Source organism: Electrona antarctica, assembly GCF_951216825.1.
Source record: "Electrona antarctica genome assembly, chromosome: 23".
Classification (NCBI taxonomy): domain Eukaryota; kingdom Metazoa; phylum Chordata; class Actinopteri; order Myctophiformes; family Myctophidae; genus Electrona; species Electrona antarctica.
Window position 1 is genome coordinate 29,388,657 of NC_136804.1, and position 16,904 is coordinate 29,405,560.

General features: G+C 44.3%; 1 protein-coding gene across 1 annotated transcript; it reads left to right on the plus strand.

Moving 5' to 3' along the window:
- The first annotated feature begins 1,398 nt into the window (after positions 1 to 1,398).
- On the plus strand, positions 1,399 to 5,365 carry phlda1 (pleckstrin homology-like domain, family A, member 1). The gene is made up of 2 exons (XM_079494494.1): positions 1,399 to 2,334; positions 3,714 to 5,365. Exon 1 carries the CDS (start codon positions 1,813 to 1,815, stop codon positions 2,299 to 2,301), a length of 489 nt encoding a protein of 162 aa, XP_079350620.1. The 5' UTR covers positions 1,399 to 1,812; the 3' UTR covers positions 2,302 to 2,334; positions 3,714 to 5,365.
- Positions 5,366 to 16,904: the final 11,539 nt, after the last annotated feature.

Genomic DNA, 16,904 nt, shown 5'->3' on the forward strand with positions numbered 1-16,904 from the left:
CGGAGGGCAATTACATATAATTCTGGGGGTCCTTGACATGAAATAGTTTGAGAACCACTGACATAGAAACATAAGGGTTTTAACAGTTTGCAGAATTACAGTACATTTCAAGCACAAACTCAATACAAAGACTTAACTCTGTGGACGACCCAATTAAGCATTACACTTGTTTACAAGAGGGTCCACCATGTTCAATTCATGTTCAAATGGACCCTTATACAGGACTGTAACTCGACACGCGCGTACAATACAACCAAATGGACCCATTTGTACTGTACTGTCAGTCATGGTGGGACCGGGGGTCCTTGAAATAAAAACGTTTCAGAACCACTGCTCTATAGCCGATCATTTGTATTAAGCATCCTTATAAATGCATGCACAAGACACGTATTGTGTACTTTACTGTAATATTTAATATAGTATGCATTATAGTCTATTATTGCATGTCTATAAGGCAGTGGTTCCCAAACTTTTTCATGTCAACGACCCCAAATTGACATTGCGGACCCCCATTTGAAGAGATATGCCAGGGACCCCCCATAAGAGAAGACTTAAACGGCTCTAGCAGTGATTCTCAACCTGTTTAATTTCAATGACCCCCAGTTTGACATGCATTAGTCTACGGACCCCCTTTTAATGGCATTTCTATATCTGGGACCCCCAATTTATATTGTAAAATCGATTTAGCGGGTCCATTTGGTTCCATTTGTACACTCAGCGTTGGAGAGTGGAGACCCATAAGGGTCAAGGACCCCTGGGGGTCCCCGGACCCCACTTTGGGAACCACTGCTATAAGGCGACAGGAGTGAGAACTCTGAAGTGTGCAACGCTTTGATTTAATACCAATACGAATAAATGTATCGGATTTTACAATCCATTAAACCGTGTTTCATTTAATTCGTTATTACTCCCTATCCGTTGCGACTACCTATTAAAACTCGGGCCAGGACTGGAGCCCCCGCTGTGACATTGAAAGGCCCTTCCATTCCATCCACACCGCAATGTAAAATGAAATGCACAATGTTCTGTTCAGTGTATTCTTTGGAAGAAAGGCCTCGTTGCCTTACGGACACATGAGCCCATTGGATGGATGTCACACGGGGCGGTCCGCGGCTCCTCAAAACCAGTGGATGTCACACAGGGGGCGGTCCGCCGATCCACAAAACCAGTGGATGTCACACAGGGGGGTCCGCCGCTCCACAAACCTGACACATGAGCCCAGTGGATGTCACACAGGGGGCGGTCCGTCCGCCGCTGCACGCTGACACATGAGCCCAGTGGATGGATGTCACACAGGGGGCGGTCCGCCGCTCCACAAAACCAGTAGATGTCACACAGGGGGCGGTCCGCCGATCCACAAAACCAGTGGATGTCACTGACAGGGGGGTCCGCCGCTCCACGCTGACACATGAACCCAGTGGATGTCAGATCATGTCACACAGGGGGGTCCGCCGCTCCACGCTGACACATGAGCCCAGTGGATGTCACACAGGGGGCGGTCCGTCCGCCGCTCCACAGAACAAAACCCCAATCACAACGTGCCGAGCAGCCACTCTATAGTGCCGCCTGCCAAGCGGACGACCTCCCGACGCTCTGCAGGGGAAACAACACTTCACACGCCTCGGCTTGTTCACTCACTGCACACACACACGGACCACCGCTCTCCTCTCCCACCCACCCACCGGCACCGCAGTGATCCCCACCGCAGCGTCCGATGCCTTCACCTGGGCGAGGGGGAGGATAAGCATCCAGAATAATAAGTCGCGGAGGAGGAGGAGGAGACCACCGTTTGGCGTTTTAAACTACGCCAGGATGCTGGAGAACGGAGCGGGCAAGATCTTCAAAGAGGGTCTGCTGGAGAAGCGGAGCGACGGGCTGCTGCAGCTGTGGAAGAAGAAGCACTGCGTCCTCACCGAGGACGGCGTGCTGCTGCTGCCGCCGAAGCAGCACGACCACCACCCGCAGCACCACCACCACCACCACGGGGGAGGAGGGGGAGGAGGAGGGGGCGACACGGGCAAGATCAAGGAGCTGCACTTCGCCAACATGAAGACGGTGGACTGCGTCGAGAGGAAAGGGAAATACGTGTACTTCACGGTGGTCATGGCGGAGGGCCGGGAGATAGATTTCAGGTGCCCGCAGGACGAAGGCTGGAACGCGGAGATAACTTTGCAGATGGTGCAGTACAAGAACAGACAGGCCATCCTGGCGGTGAAGTCGACCCGGCAGAAGCAGCACCTGCTCGTGGTGCAGATCCCGCCGGGGCAGAAGATGGTTCGCATCTCGCCGAACGTTGCGTGACCCCCGCCGTCCGTTGGATATTCGCCATTTGCGGTAAGACAATCCATCCGTCCATCCCGACATATGGATCTCTCCTCTCGGCGCGGCTTCCTTTCTCGCAGGGCCCGCTTTATTTATCCTCACAGGGGGTGAAAATCCCCCCACGACCAAATCGCTTGGATATACATTCCTTTCATGGCACCGACCGTTTGATTTTTGACGAGCCTCCGGGTGCTCTGGTTACCGAGAACACGGCTTTACGCACACATGCAGTGTTGATGGGGACCGCTAAAGGCAGCTAAGATGTCATTCTTCTTTATAATGCTTGTATGCATTCATAGCCTACAACATGTATAATCTGCGACGAAAGACGAATGCATACGTAGCCTACATGTTTAAATTGATCAAATTAATGAAACCCTGGTGGGTGATTCATTTAATTTAGTGTGTGTGAATGATGAGATCCAAAATTACGCATCAAGGCGCACAGAGTTATTATTCCATGCACACTTCAAACGCTGTCAGTCAGTCAGTCGACATCCCCCCCCCCACACACACACACACACTTTGCTGCTCTCCAGATGTTGTAATGTCCCCTATTCTCTCACTAGCTGCAGTAGCCTACATCAGTGGTTCCCAAAGTTTTTCATGTCAAGGACCCCCAAAATGACACTCATTAGCCCGCGGACCCCCCCCCCCCCCCATTAGAAAACATATGCCAGGGAAGAGAAGATGTTTACAGCTCTAGCAGTGATTTTCAACTATTTTCATTTTAAGGACCCCCCCAATTTTACGTGCATTAGTCTACGGACTCTCATTTAATGGCATTTCTATCTCAGAGACCCCAATTTATATATTGTAAAATCAATGTTAATTAAACTCTGAGAGGGTCCATTTGGTTCCATTTGTACACTCAGAGTTACAGACCCATAAGGGTCCACTAGGTTTCAAACTTATCATTTAGCTGGGGACCCCCTGGAACTCCCTCAAGGACCCCTGGGGGTCCTCGGGCCCCACTTTGGGAACCACTGGCCTACGTGACATAACACACTAGCAAGCCTGTGATGTTGTGATGAGGTAACATATACGAAAAAGTCCTTCTGCACACCTACAAAGGACAGGTGCGTCGGATAACAGGAACTGATAGGTAGAAAAAAGAGAATCCCAACGAGAATTGCAACGTTTCGGTCGTCAGACCGAAACGTTGCAATAAAAACCAACCTAAGTGAAGACAGTGTGCGGGATAGTGATGAGGTAACAAACATTGCTAACGTAACGTTAGTGGTGATGTCCTCCCATAGCTTCTATGTAATGCAATCAATGTATTTATTTATTGGAGGAGATTTCAATGTGAGACCTGGTGTTCTTGTTGTTTGCTCATGTCCTTCAGTCAGTCAGTCAATCAGTGTTAATTGATTGCACTACATCCACAGGCTAATTGGACATTTCAACGGGAGGATCCACGTTGAACCTGGCTGTACGTCGCTTCACGATGGAGACGAGAACCATCTTACCAGGAACCACCGTCCTCTTCCATTTAGTGATTTCCCCGAGATGATCAGCATCCTTCTCCTCGATTCCATTTTTTTCCAATATAGACTTCTTCCAAAAAAAAAGACACACACAAAAACACAAACAGACTGATGTACAAAGCATGAGAAAACCCTTGTATTTCCACATGCAATGGTATATCTCTTACAGTATTTATTAGATGTGTATATATTTTTTATCCAGGTGTTATGTCATTGATGATGAATGTACAGTATGGTTGTTAGTTGGAAGTATATGCTTAGAGGTTCATATCCTGTGTTATAAAACAAATTCCATTGGAAATAAGCCTAGTGAATGTTTAGTTGGATTTAATGTAGTTACTCATTTCAGCCGTCCACATACCTTCTGATATCATTTTCTTTTGAGAGAAATGTGTCCTTAAGTTAAAACACAACATTGTTATCATTCTTCAATTGAACCAAAGACTCATGCATTTTCCTCTATTGTGCAGATACGATGGGATACCCAATTGAGCTATAGCCCTGTGTATTATTTGATTGCTTGTTTGATTTATAATTGCAGTATATCATCTCAATTGTATACCAGCAACCAGCGTTGGTTATATGTATCGTAGACTATTTAATTCCTTTGCTTTTGTATTGAGTCTTAAATCTGTGAAAGTTCCATTTTTATTGATTCTCTTTCTCCAGCTCCTCTGAGGCTGAGCAGAAACAAACCGAGTCAGCTTTGAGAGTAATAATGGATACAGATACACTGCAGACAATGTGTGAGATGGTTCCCCTAAATGTGGTGATGAGCATTCTGTATTATTTGCATATCGTTGCTGTCCGGAGGAAACCTCATAACTCAATTTGAGGTTTTTGATGTAAATAAGTGCTATTGAACACCCTTGTCTGTGTGTTTCGAAAATATCGAACCAATGGAAAGTAGTAAAAAAATGCATTGGACAAAACCTCTTAACTCCATTGGACCCTCAAACTGTCTGCTAAATGGACCCTCAAACTGTCTGCTAAAACAGCTAACTCCACCACCTCTCTCCTCATGCAAGTAATTGACAATATCTAATGTCACAACACCAACTTTGATGAGGCAGTATTGCACCTTGTAAAATATAAGGTTTTTTTCATTTCCTTAAAAATGTATATTTTTCATTTCCTGAAAAATGAAAAATTTGGAGTTATGAGGTTTCCTCCGGACAGCAGAGATATATGGAAACAACATCATGTTAGAAAAGTGGCTGATGCTCTGGCACGTGTTGTTTTCCTGTGGCTGGGGGTGTGCGACCCATCTGCGGAGCCCCTAAAACTCGGCCAGTGCATCACCACCCTATCACGTGTCTCCATGTCATCGCCACCACCATCGCACAAGCCGAGTGATAGCGGTGCCCTTTATTGAATACTAACTGTGGAGTAATGCTTCCCCGAACAGAACACATGCCTCAACGCTGCCATCATCATCCCTCATACCCAGTTCTAAGCTGTGCCCTTTATACAGCCTCTCTGTCCAGCTGATTGTCTGAATGTGTGAGCTCTGTTTTCATACCTCTGAAAATATACATTCCATTTCAAATGAACAGTGCCTCGTGTGATTTCTCTAAAAAAAAAAAGCAGCTCATAGACCGAAACTTGCAGTATCTGTTCTCTTAACCACTTAAACCCTATTATACTTCGTCGAGTGGAGTTCATAGAATAGCGATGCTAGGGTTCATGTGGTTAAATGAGCTGTTTAACTAGCGTAGCTGTTGCTTGCTGTCGTCGGTCTCGACCCTTTCATGCTGTACAACCGACCGTTGAACTTGTCACCCCCTTTTTCTGCAGCTAAAAGTGGAAGCTGTGGAGAATACGGTTTCGCTGCCAACTGCTGCCACGGAGATAAACCGCCAGCCTAATGTCAAATGCACACGTGTCTCTCCAGCTATATCTCCCTTCCAAATTGAACTAACTCTATTAAACTCGGGCCAGGGTAGAAATGCAGATGACGGCATCAGTTTTGACACATCTGCATGCCAGAAGGGTGCCCGCTGCCAGATAGCACTAGGGGCCCGCACTTGTCCCCTCTCTGTCACTATATGAATGCTGTGAAGCCTGACATGGAGAGAGATTATTCTCTGGCACGACAAATGTCATGCCGACCTTCCTTAAATAGACTACTTCCTGTTTCGTTTGCGCTTCATGAGGATCTGGAAGTAATAGGTTTGGTGTCAAGAGGTTCTTCTGTTAAAGGGCCTCTGGGTTGTGGCGTGCTACCCAGATAATCTGTAAAAAGTACTGTAAATATCCTGTGGCAAAGCAGCATGCAATTTGAAGTTGGCCAATTCAGTTAAGCTCCATCTTGGCATGTGGGTTTCCTATCCAACTTTCCAATTTTACTTGACTTGTGAAACTGGCCACACAAGATGATAAAAGCTATGAGAATTGGCTGTACTAATTCCAACTTGTTTGGTGTCCCCCAAATCATTACTGCATTGTTAATTTGTTACCGATATTGTTTCACCCCTGTGCACATTAGTGCACACTCACAGGATATGGTTTCACCAATGTGCACATTAGTGCACGACTCACAGAGGTGAAACAATATATTTTAGACGGCATACATATTCAAATCTTGTTGACTATTTTAGACCTACAAATAACACCTTGATTGGCCTTTTGATGGCCTGCTGACTGATTGGATGGCTGGATGTATAGATGGAAGGATGGACGGATGGAAGGATGGATGGCAATCTACACGATCAGCAATCTTGAGGCCAGTTACAGTACAGTTCGCCCGTGATTAAGTTCTGTTGACAGACGATTGTATAGCCTACTCTCTCGCACACGTACGTACGTAGTAGATGGCTCAAATTCCTTACTGTTAGATTCCCCTCCCCCATGGCGGCTTCCTTCAAAGTTCAGATATCAGCGAGTGTCAGACCCGAGCTTAGTAACCTCACACCGCGTTGCTCTCTGACCCAGCGTTGAATTGATTTCGTATGGGCCTGGAACACCACACGCATGACTTAAGGCCTCTGATAAGTCTTTGATGTTCTGGGATCCGAAGTAAGTGGGCATTACCACCGGCATCTCATATCTTATTGAAGGGCAAGTGGCTCTTCAGTGAGCCTTGAGTTGATCATAGGGGCGGGAGGCCTTCTGCTATTTCCACAGCAGAATGTGTTGATGTAGGCTGCCATATTCCCTGTGGGCTTGGACACACTAATCTGTCACATATATGGATCTAAGTCTCTCTAGCGAGGAGGGATACAATGAATCCATAGCGTTTTGTTGTGTCTTAAACATACCGTTAAGCTTCTATATGTCAAGTCACAGTGACCTGCAGCATTATTAGTAAAATGCTGTCACGCCTTGTTGATTTTACGCTTGGAATACTCTTTGTCAATCCCATGCAGGACATTCTAGTGATCGATAACCATCCAAGCCTATATTGTATCAACCAGAGTCACATTCGGAACATTGCACAGCCAGTTCGAAGGCAATTGATCCACAGTCTGTAAAATGTGGTGTAATGTGCTTCACATAAAAGCGCCTGCATTGCAAAATAATGAAAATATAATCAGTGAAGAAAATAAATGCAATTCAGTAATACAATAAGATAAGTGTTAAAGAGAAAACAACAGAATTTGGTGACACAAAACAAACTTCCTTGTTGAAGGCACACACAAACAAATAAATCATAAGCATCAAGTGATTTAACTGCCCTCCGATACACTTGGGTGCAGTTCCAAAGTCTGAGCCTATTAGAGCAGAAGACTATAGTGCCCCTTGCACAGAGGGCCAAAGATCTGATCCTATCAGAGCAGAAGACAGCCCAGCCCCTTGCACAGAGGGCCAAAGCATTTACAATTCACCAAAGCAGAGGAACCCATTGTACCACAGTTTACATCATATACAATATGATAAAATCCAGTAAGACGCCCTGAGTGCGAGAAGCGTGCAAGTATCCGCCTGGGTGACGGCAGACTGCTGGGCGAGCTCTGGCGCTTTGGCATGGGGGGTCAGATCAACATATGGAATGAATTCTGTACTGGCCATATATGGAGCGTGGCTTGAGTGTACAGGGTTTGATGAGGTCATATCAACATATGGAATGTCAGAACAGGTCAGCTCCATATATGGAGATAGATCAAGATCTGTTATGTCTCTTTAAATTACCATTGAGGTGGATTAGCCCGATTCCAATTATCTGGCAGTCATTCAAAATGGCTGAGCAAAGAATAATAGGAAACATAATTGTGGGACATCTCACACACACAGGGCTGTTTCCATGTGCTTTCTGTGAGGTTCTGAAACAGACCATCAACCCGGCGAATGGAACAAAGATTGTTCACACGGTCGGTCCTTATTTTGTTTTCTTTCCACTGTCTGTGTGAAAGACACCGTGGGTGGAGGACAGATAAAGTGAACCTCTCTGTAGATTAGCTTCATTCACTCCCTCCATCCAGCCACGGGAGGCCCAGAGAAAGATAGCCTTCAATATGGTTTGCTCATTATCTGTGCCTATTGTGTTCGTTCGTGATTCAGGTGCATGCGATACTGATTTTTCAGCTGTGTAATTTTCTCAGAGCAGGGAAATCAAAGGGAAATCATGCGTGCAGGCGGCGCATTAGAAGGCCATGCAACTCTTGAGGTCTTGATTGTGCTTTATTATATGTTTATGTAGTTCAGTGGTGCTCCTTCGTTGGCATAGATAGGTGACATATGGCAGCCCTCGTCTTCTTGCAATTTAATACCTGCCTTCAGGCACTCACGCTGGCTTTCTTCCCCCCACCAACCCCGGCCCGCCCCAAACGTTGGCGGCAACAACAATGGAGGGGTGGGGGAAGGGAAGGGTAGGGTAGCAGCCCACATTGATTGAAATATAAACTTAAACCCTACCAAATGTGTGGCTAGATCTCCGACCTAGTAGCCACATGCTGCTGTACATCATGAACACAAGCATGTATCACACTGGTACCCTAGATCAGGGGTTCTCAATGTTTTTCATGTCAAGGACCCCCAAATTGACACTAATTAGCCCCGCAGACCCCCATTTAAAAAGGTATGCCAGGGACCCCATAAGAGAAGATTTTGACGTACGGCTCTAGCAGAGATTCTCAACCCGTTTCATTTCAAGGACCCCCACCCAGTTTGACATGCATTAGTCTACACCAGGGGTGCCCACACATTTATGATGTGAGATCTACTTTCAAAATGACCAGCTCAACAAGATCCACCCACTGAAAAAATAAGTGTACCATTGCTGAAAATAGTTTAAATATATAATGTACCTGGGGGGGGCTTTGGAATGGGGAGGGGGGAAATTATGACAGGCAGTTTCTGCTGTCAAAATATGTATTTAACTTAAACGCCCAATGCATTCTCAATGGCAATAGCACAAACTTTGGCATGCTACTAGTCCTTACACCTATAGAAACCCCATTCAAACCTATTTAGGTTCATCTTACGGTGGACATGTTTGCCTGAAATGGAATCTTTGAAATGTTTCATAGTTTTAGAAATATATAGTGCAAGGACACTTCGACATCAACTCTGGGGGAGCCCGGGTTCGAACTGGCAACCTTGCAGTTACCATCCAGCCACTCTACCCCCTGAGCCACCGCCGCCCTGTTTTGGTTTGGTTTTACTATAGTTTATGACAGAATGGAGAGAGAAAGCTAAATTCATTGACAAAGTACATTTGGAATTTGTCACCCATCCTACACACCCTACACTCTACAGACCCCCATTTAATTGCATTTCTACTCCTGGGACCCCCAATTTATATTGTAAAATCAATGTTAATTTAACTCTGAGAGTGTACAAATTGTACACTCTCAGAGTTACAGACCCATAAGGGTCCATTTGGTTCCAAACTATCATTTAGCTGGGGGACCCCTGGAACTCCCTCAAGGACCCCTGGGGGTCCCCGGACCCCACTTTGGGAACCACTGCCCTAGATAATGGAAAACAGTTGCATATTGCTTGAATGACAAAATGATAAATTAAGGTTTTTGTGTTAGAGGTTTGGTCATGGCAGTTAAATAGATCATCTATCTTTTTTTCTTTTTTTTTAATGTCTTAAAAGTCCTTATGTTGTCACTTTACTGTCATCATGGTGTTGACCAAAAAAGTATGTTAGTGTTTTATCGAGCGGTCTTGGAAAGCCTGGTCAGATTTGGCATGACAGTTTGGTTCGGTAATCTCTCAGTGCAACTGAGGTCAAAATTGTAGATATTGGTGCAGACTGCAGGGAAGATCATAGGGGTAAGACAACTCCCCTCTCTCGCAGTCTATTTACAGTATGAGCAGGCTACACTAAAACAGGCTAAAAAAAATTGTCAGTGTTACCCATGTTTTCAATGGAGAGTTTGTACTTCTGCCCTCTGGGAGAAGGTACAAAGAACCAAAGTGGAAGTACATCAGGTTTAAAAAATCGTTTGTACCAGCGTCAACTAAGATGTTGAACGAGCCTCTGAAACAGCAGTGAATGTGAGAGGTTAGATTACCCACACTGTGTGCAATTGTGTAATGTTGTGTCTCCCTCTGTTATGTATTTTGTTTGTCATTAATGTTTTGTGTGTGGCTGCAGCTGGGGTGAAAGCCCAAGACAAATTTCCCTTGTGGACAATAAAGTTTACCTTGACCTTGACCACCACCGACGTAATTAGCCATTAGCAAGCTGTGCAACATGGAAGAGGAAGGTGAGGATGAAGATCAAGCATAATAATAATAACAAATATGAGTAGGCTCCTTATCCATCTATTCAGTGCACAAACTGTGGTATATGTGCACAAACTGTCGTATATGTGCACAAATGATTACTTGAATGCAAACTTTGTGTGAATTCATCATTATATTTATAATAATTTCCCCTTTCCCTACATAACATTAAGGGTGTGGGTGCACATAGGGTGGGAATTCGCTCATGGGTGCCTGCAGGCTGCAGGTGTGGTAGAAGGCTTTGAGTCTGACACTTAACGCACGCACGCACGCACGCACGCACGCACGCACACACGCACGCACACACGCACACACACCAGCCCCACTGCACCTGTTACCAGCCCACCCAGTGCTAGAAGTACACACAGGTCAGCTGGCAGAGATGTGGCCTCCTCACTGATTAAAGGCAGGAAGTCTGAGATAAGAGCAGAAATGTCACCTTGCACCACCGGGCACTCCATAAATCTGTGACTGAGAACTCAGAGATAGAACTGCTAGACTATGTCATTGTATTTTATTGGGAGATGTTTTTAATCTGTTTGGGTGGGGACTCGGAGTACATGCTGTTTTCACCAGAGCATGAAACCCAGAGGTAACAAAATAAGATCAAGTTTGAATCAGACATTCACTAAATCTGTATGTGAGCTGAATATTCACCATGCTCAGAATCAGACCACTTTATTGTCAAATCATCACAGGTTTATGTAAAACAGTGGGTGAAATTCATTTTTGTGCAAGCTCCATGGTTTTTGTTATTTATATAAGAAAGAGAAGAAGAAGAAGAAGAAGAAGGGGCAAGGGGGAAGAGAGATCAATAAAAAACAAACAAATTCTCAACATTTTCACATCTTACTGGATATTTATCCGGTGTGGTAAGTACCTGAGGTAGATACAGTCTATACACTGTAGCCTACACTACATGATATGCTATGGAGTCTGACCAAATGGACGCTTGGGTTCAAGTGGTTATAAGTCTGCACATAATACTGGACAATAATATCAATATATTATGATATAGCCAGAATTGATTTTCCCTGCGGTGAACGGGGTGATTTAAGGACCAAGAGGCTGATAAGCTTAAGCTGTTTGTTCAGCTGCCATATCTTCCCTATAGGGGTATGTACAGTATATGGCAGCTGACCAATCAGCGCTGCCTGCATACTCACCACGTCAAACATGGATGAAACTCAGGCACCAAATACGATTGCCGGGGATGGTTTGGCGGAATCGAATGCAGAGTACACTGGAATTTATCCCGGTACAAATTAACCCATTTTAACACCCCTTTTGGTGTTAGCATTATGTTATGCTTTAGCTATTGAAAAATACCAGATCTACAAGCTCATAGCACGCCACCGAGTGGCACGCTACGAGCTTGTAGGTCTGCTATTTTTGAAAAATCGAAGTACCACTGACATAGAAACATAGCTTTTTCAGAAAACTGTCAGGATGTAGAAGACATTTTTAGAATCTGATCTCAGCCCAAAATGGGCTGAGAAAAGGAACCAAAATGCATAGCAGAAAACGGTAAACCTTCTCTGGTTTACAAACAGGAGGGCGAGGTTGGCTACGATGGAGAGATTGGCAGCCAGCAGCAGCACAGGCTGCGTTTTCACCCAACTCCCTCCCTTTGTTGATGGTAAATCCCAGTGGGACTGTCTTTAAAGGGCCATGATGAGGAACCCTCTAGTCTAGCCAGACGATCAGAGACCTGGCTTACTGATATGTCTGTCTGGGGACATCTACATTCAGTGAATGGGGTGGAAACAAACTGGAAACCATTCAGACATTTCTATAATAACAGCTTCATCATAACCTAGCAAGACTTTAGGATGGTCCTTCATAATTGGCTTGGTATAGAGCGTCGCAGTCCCGCCCCACGCCAAGCCCAGGAAATGAATCACAATGCATTTTTCCCAAAGACATTTCAAAAAGTATTTATTTAAAGACATTTTAAGCGTCGTACGAAGCCAACTCGAGTCGTGACAAATCATGACAACACACACAATATTTTGGACCAAACAAATAATTACATTATATCACAACAAAAAAAGTATTGTAACCTGCCGTTTCTTTCTACTTTCTAATTCTTTGTTTGGCCCGAAAAATTGTGTTTGTTGTCATGATTTGTCACGACAAAGCCAACGACAAGAGTTGGCTTTGTCCGCGGCGTAAACGTCTTTAAATAAATACTTTCTGAAATGTCTATGAGGAAAATTAACGGAGAATCATTTCCTGGGCCCTGGTAGGGGGCGGGACTGCGATGGTAGGATTGGGTTTAAAAAGCAGTGGGCTGTATGTTTATGTTTGTTGTTTGTCTGTGAGAATATGAAAGCTTATACTTATTTAGTAATTTTGTTTACAGCTTTATGGTAAAAAAAAAATTGCCTTTTAGGAACTTGCAGTCCTTTTTGTTGATTCGCATTCAATTGCATTGCTGTGCTGAAACCTTTATACATATTGTCTACAGGCTTTGTGTAGCAGTGATTCTACAAACACGTTTGTAAATGCATTGTGAAAACAATACAGCGATGCATTGATATAAATAAAAGAAAAATCACACCCGTGTGAAGTGAGGGGCGCTCTTATCATCATACATATCATCATCATACATCATCTCATTCCGGCCAATCACAATTTGCGTCCTCACTTTTGTCTTTGCTGTTTGTGTTTACACACTTTTGTCTTCAATAGCTGGGAATAAAATGTCATTTTATTTTGAATACTTAATGCTTTTTAAAAGCATGTACTTTTGATTACTTATGTCTTTTTAAAAGCAATTATTCTAAGGAATTTCTGGGTATTTTTGTGATAAACAAATGATCACCCAGCATTCATTCCCTAAATATTATGTGGGCACAGACCTTCTATAAATTGATATTGTGATATGAGAGACTGAGAGTAGACATTGTCTGGGACTTTTAACACTACAAACCAGGCCTACACAGTAGAATCCTCAGTGATAATTCGTCCATTTATAACTCTGAGTCTGCAGAGGTGAACAAATGGGTCCATTTGGTTCCATTTGTGCACTCACAGTTACATTAACATAACATCCATACTGACTGTGTGAAGTGTCTTTTACAATTGTGGATTGTTGGAAGCATGCTGCAGTTAGCTGGCAACACACAACTTATAAAATGTGCAAGCTTGTACATAAAATGTAGGACATGCCCCTTAAGGGTGGTTCTGGTTATAATTAAAAGGAAACAAAAAAAAACTTCACAGGTTCTGGAAAGTTTCAGGTTATGGACGGTTCAGGGTTACCCTTCATAATCGAAAAGATACAAACGTTGATTGTCTTCAAACTGAAACTCTACATCAGGGGTGCCCACACGTTTTTGAATTGAGAGCTACTTTCAAAATGACCAGAGCTCTCAACAAGATCTACCCACCAAAAAAAGTATTTTCATTGCTGAAAATAGTTTATAAATGAAATGTACCTGAGGGGGCTTTGGAATAGCGGCTCTGGCTTTACAAATGTCCTGGAATAGGACATTTTATTTATTTTATTTTAAATGATATATATTTTTAGCATGGCATGTCATGTGGTCTTTGTGATCTACTGGTAGATCACGATCTACCTTTTGGGCACCCCTGCTCTACATCCTGCATTTACCATTCCAATTACTGCAGACATGGTAAGAGGACACACCTGCACCCTTGTTGTCTGATTGGGGTTAGAGAAGGAGGTGGTTCACCAAACCAGTGTCTTGCAATGGTAGCCTTGTGGAGCGTCACAACCAACCAGTAGGTCCTTCCTGGATATATTAACTTGAAAACACTAGCATCACAGTGGAGTTGGCTGCTGCAGAAGAACAGATTTGTGATGCACTTTTAAAAAGTAAGACATTTGTATAGCACATTTACATTGACCCGAAGACAAACCAAAGTGCTGAACAAGAGCATGTAAACAAGAATAGAGCAACAACAAGAGCATGTAAAGAAAACAAAAACAAAAAACAAAGCAACAAGTGAGAGCAGAAGTATATACAAACATGGTATAAGAAGGGTATATGCGTTTTCAGGCAACATTAAAAGATTAAAATGATCACATCCAAATCAACTGGAATGTAACTGGAACTATCTGATGTCTACTCTACGTGAATCACATGACGGCCGAGCATTTTGGACATGTATCCGTCCTTACCAGGGTTGCATAAGAGTACAAGGATGTTAGATACCGGTAAGTGTAATGTTTGTTAGAATTGTTTTCAACAAATTTGGCTGGAAACACACACACACACACACACACACACACACACACACACACACACACACACACACACACACGTTTATACAGTCAATGACACATGCAAACACACAGAGCGTCCGCCCACGTACAGGTGATATGGCTGTCTGGCAGTGATAACAGCAGTTGTGCAGCTTAAAGTCTTGCCAAAGCAAACTCAACCTCCTCCATCCAAGGTCAAGGTCAGCGTTCAGCGGTCACACACTTTGGTCTGTGTAAAATGCACGCTTCCTCTTTTGCCTGAGAACACTAAGTGGGCTTGTTTTTATTGATTGATTGAATACTTTATTAACAATTTGCGTACAGTTAAGTACAGTTCAATACAAGAGGATTTAAACCCAAGAAAGTCTATGGCTTGTTTCCATTGGGGTCCTTCATATTAAATTCATAATATTGTCTTACGTGGCGGCGGCGGCGGTGGCTCAGGGGTAGAGTGGCTGGATGGTAACCGCAAGGTTGCTAGTTCGAACCCGGGCTCCCCCGAGAGTTAGTGTCGAAGTGTCCTTGAGCAAGACACTGAACCCCCTATTGCTCCTGATGTGCTGGTTGGTGCCTTGCATGGTTTCTGCTGCCATTGGTGTATGAATGTGTGTGTGAATGGGTGAATGCAATCTATGTAAATCGCCTTGGATAAAGGCGCTATATAAATACACCATTTACCATTTAATATGGTCCATGCAACAGTTAAATAAAATGCAAATAGAGACTAGAGTCTCACCGCGCAGTGAACGACTGTGGAATTGGAATGTCCACAAAATGACTTAATTAGCCTCTTCATATCTCCGTTTCCCTTACATAAATGACCAGTAATGTACAGCAGAGATGTTTTTCCCTAGAAACTGTCTGGACGTGGAAAGATTCACAAGAGATTCAATCCATAATTTCTGAGAGCCGTTGACATTTGGGAATGATAAATGGATTGCTGGCTGCTCCTCGAAAGCTGGCAGGGTCACCAAGTATAATCAAATACACCAAATGTACCCAATTATGTTCTCTGACATTCAAGCTTTTTAATAATCTTAAAAAATAAAAATAAAAAGAGAGAAAAGGCAAGAGTGAATTCCAGTGCACAGCAGCAGCAGTCAGCCACAAAGTGCAGTATAGTATAGTAGGCCTATAGTTTGTCAGCATTTCTTAGCGGCTTAAACCCTGCCTATATACTTAGTTGACCAGACTCCCTCGGCAGTATTTATAGGCCCCCTCTCTTTCCCCCTGGCCTATACACCCTCGGCGGTCTGTACCACAGTTAGCCCCATTCGGGACCCTCGGTTACCTTTTCTGAATTTTGGACGCAGTACCCTAGGGTTCCTCGTAGCTTATTCCACCCTCCATAGGATGCAGATTTACATACTCTCTGTTTACGGAGAGCCGCGGCGCCGCTTGAGTGTTGGTGAGATGTTTCAAAGATGCATAACACAGCCATAGCAGACAACGGAAACGTGTACGAAACCGCATTAACCGCATCTCAGGAAGAGAGAATTTCAGAGAAGCCAAAACTTTAAAAAAATACTTAACGGCAACGCCGATTAGCGCCGCTTCGCACACGTTTCCGTTGTCTCCTAAAGCTGTTGTATGCATCTTTGAAACATCTCACCAACACTCAAGCAACGCGGCGGGTCTCAGTGAACGGAGAGTGTGTAAATCTGCATCCTATGGAGGGTGGAATAAGCTATGAGGGACCCTAGGGTAGCGACGTCCAAAATTCAGAAAAGCTAACCGAGGGTCCCGAAAGGGGCTATACTACAGTGTATTAGCCCCCTCCCTTTCCCCTGGCCTACACCATCGGCGGTCTGTACTACAGTGTATTAGGCCCCCTCCCTTTCCCCTGGCCTATACACCCTCGGTGGTCTGTACTCTCTTTCCCCCTGGCCTACAGTGGTCTGTACTAGGCCCCCTCCCTTTCCCCTTGGCCTACAGTGGTCTGTACTAGCTTCCCCCCCCTCCTTTCCCCCTGGCCTACAGTGGTCTGTACTAGGCCCCCTCCCTTTCCCCTTGGCCTACAGTGGTCTGTACTAGCTTCCCCCCCCTCCTTTCCCCCTGGCCTACACCATCTCTTTCCTGAAGAAAATAGCCAAGCTAAGCTCACACCATGTCACATTGTTTAATTTGAAGTATACTGACCTTTTAGTGTAGAATAGATAAATAACAAAAAAGCAAACAAA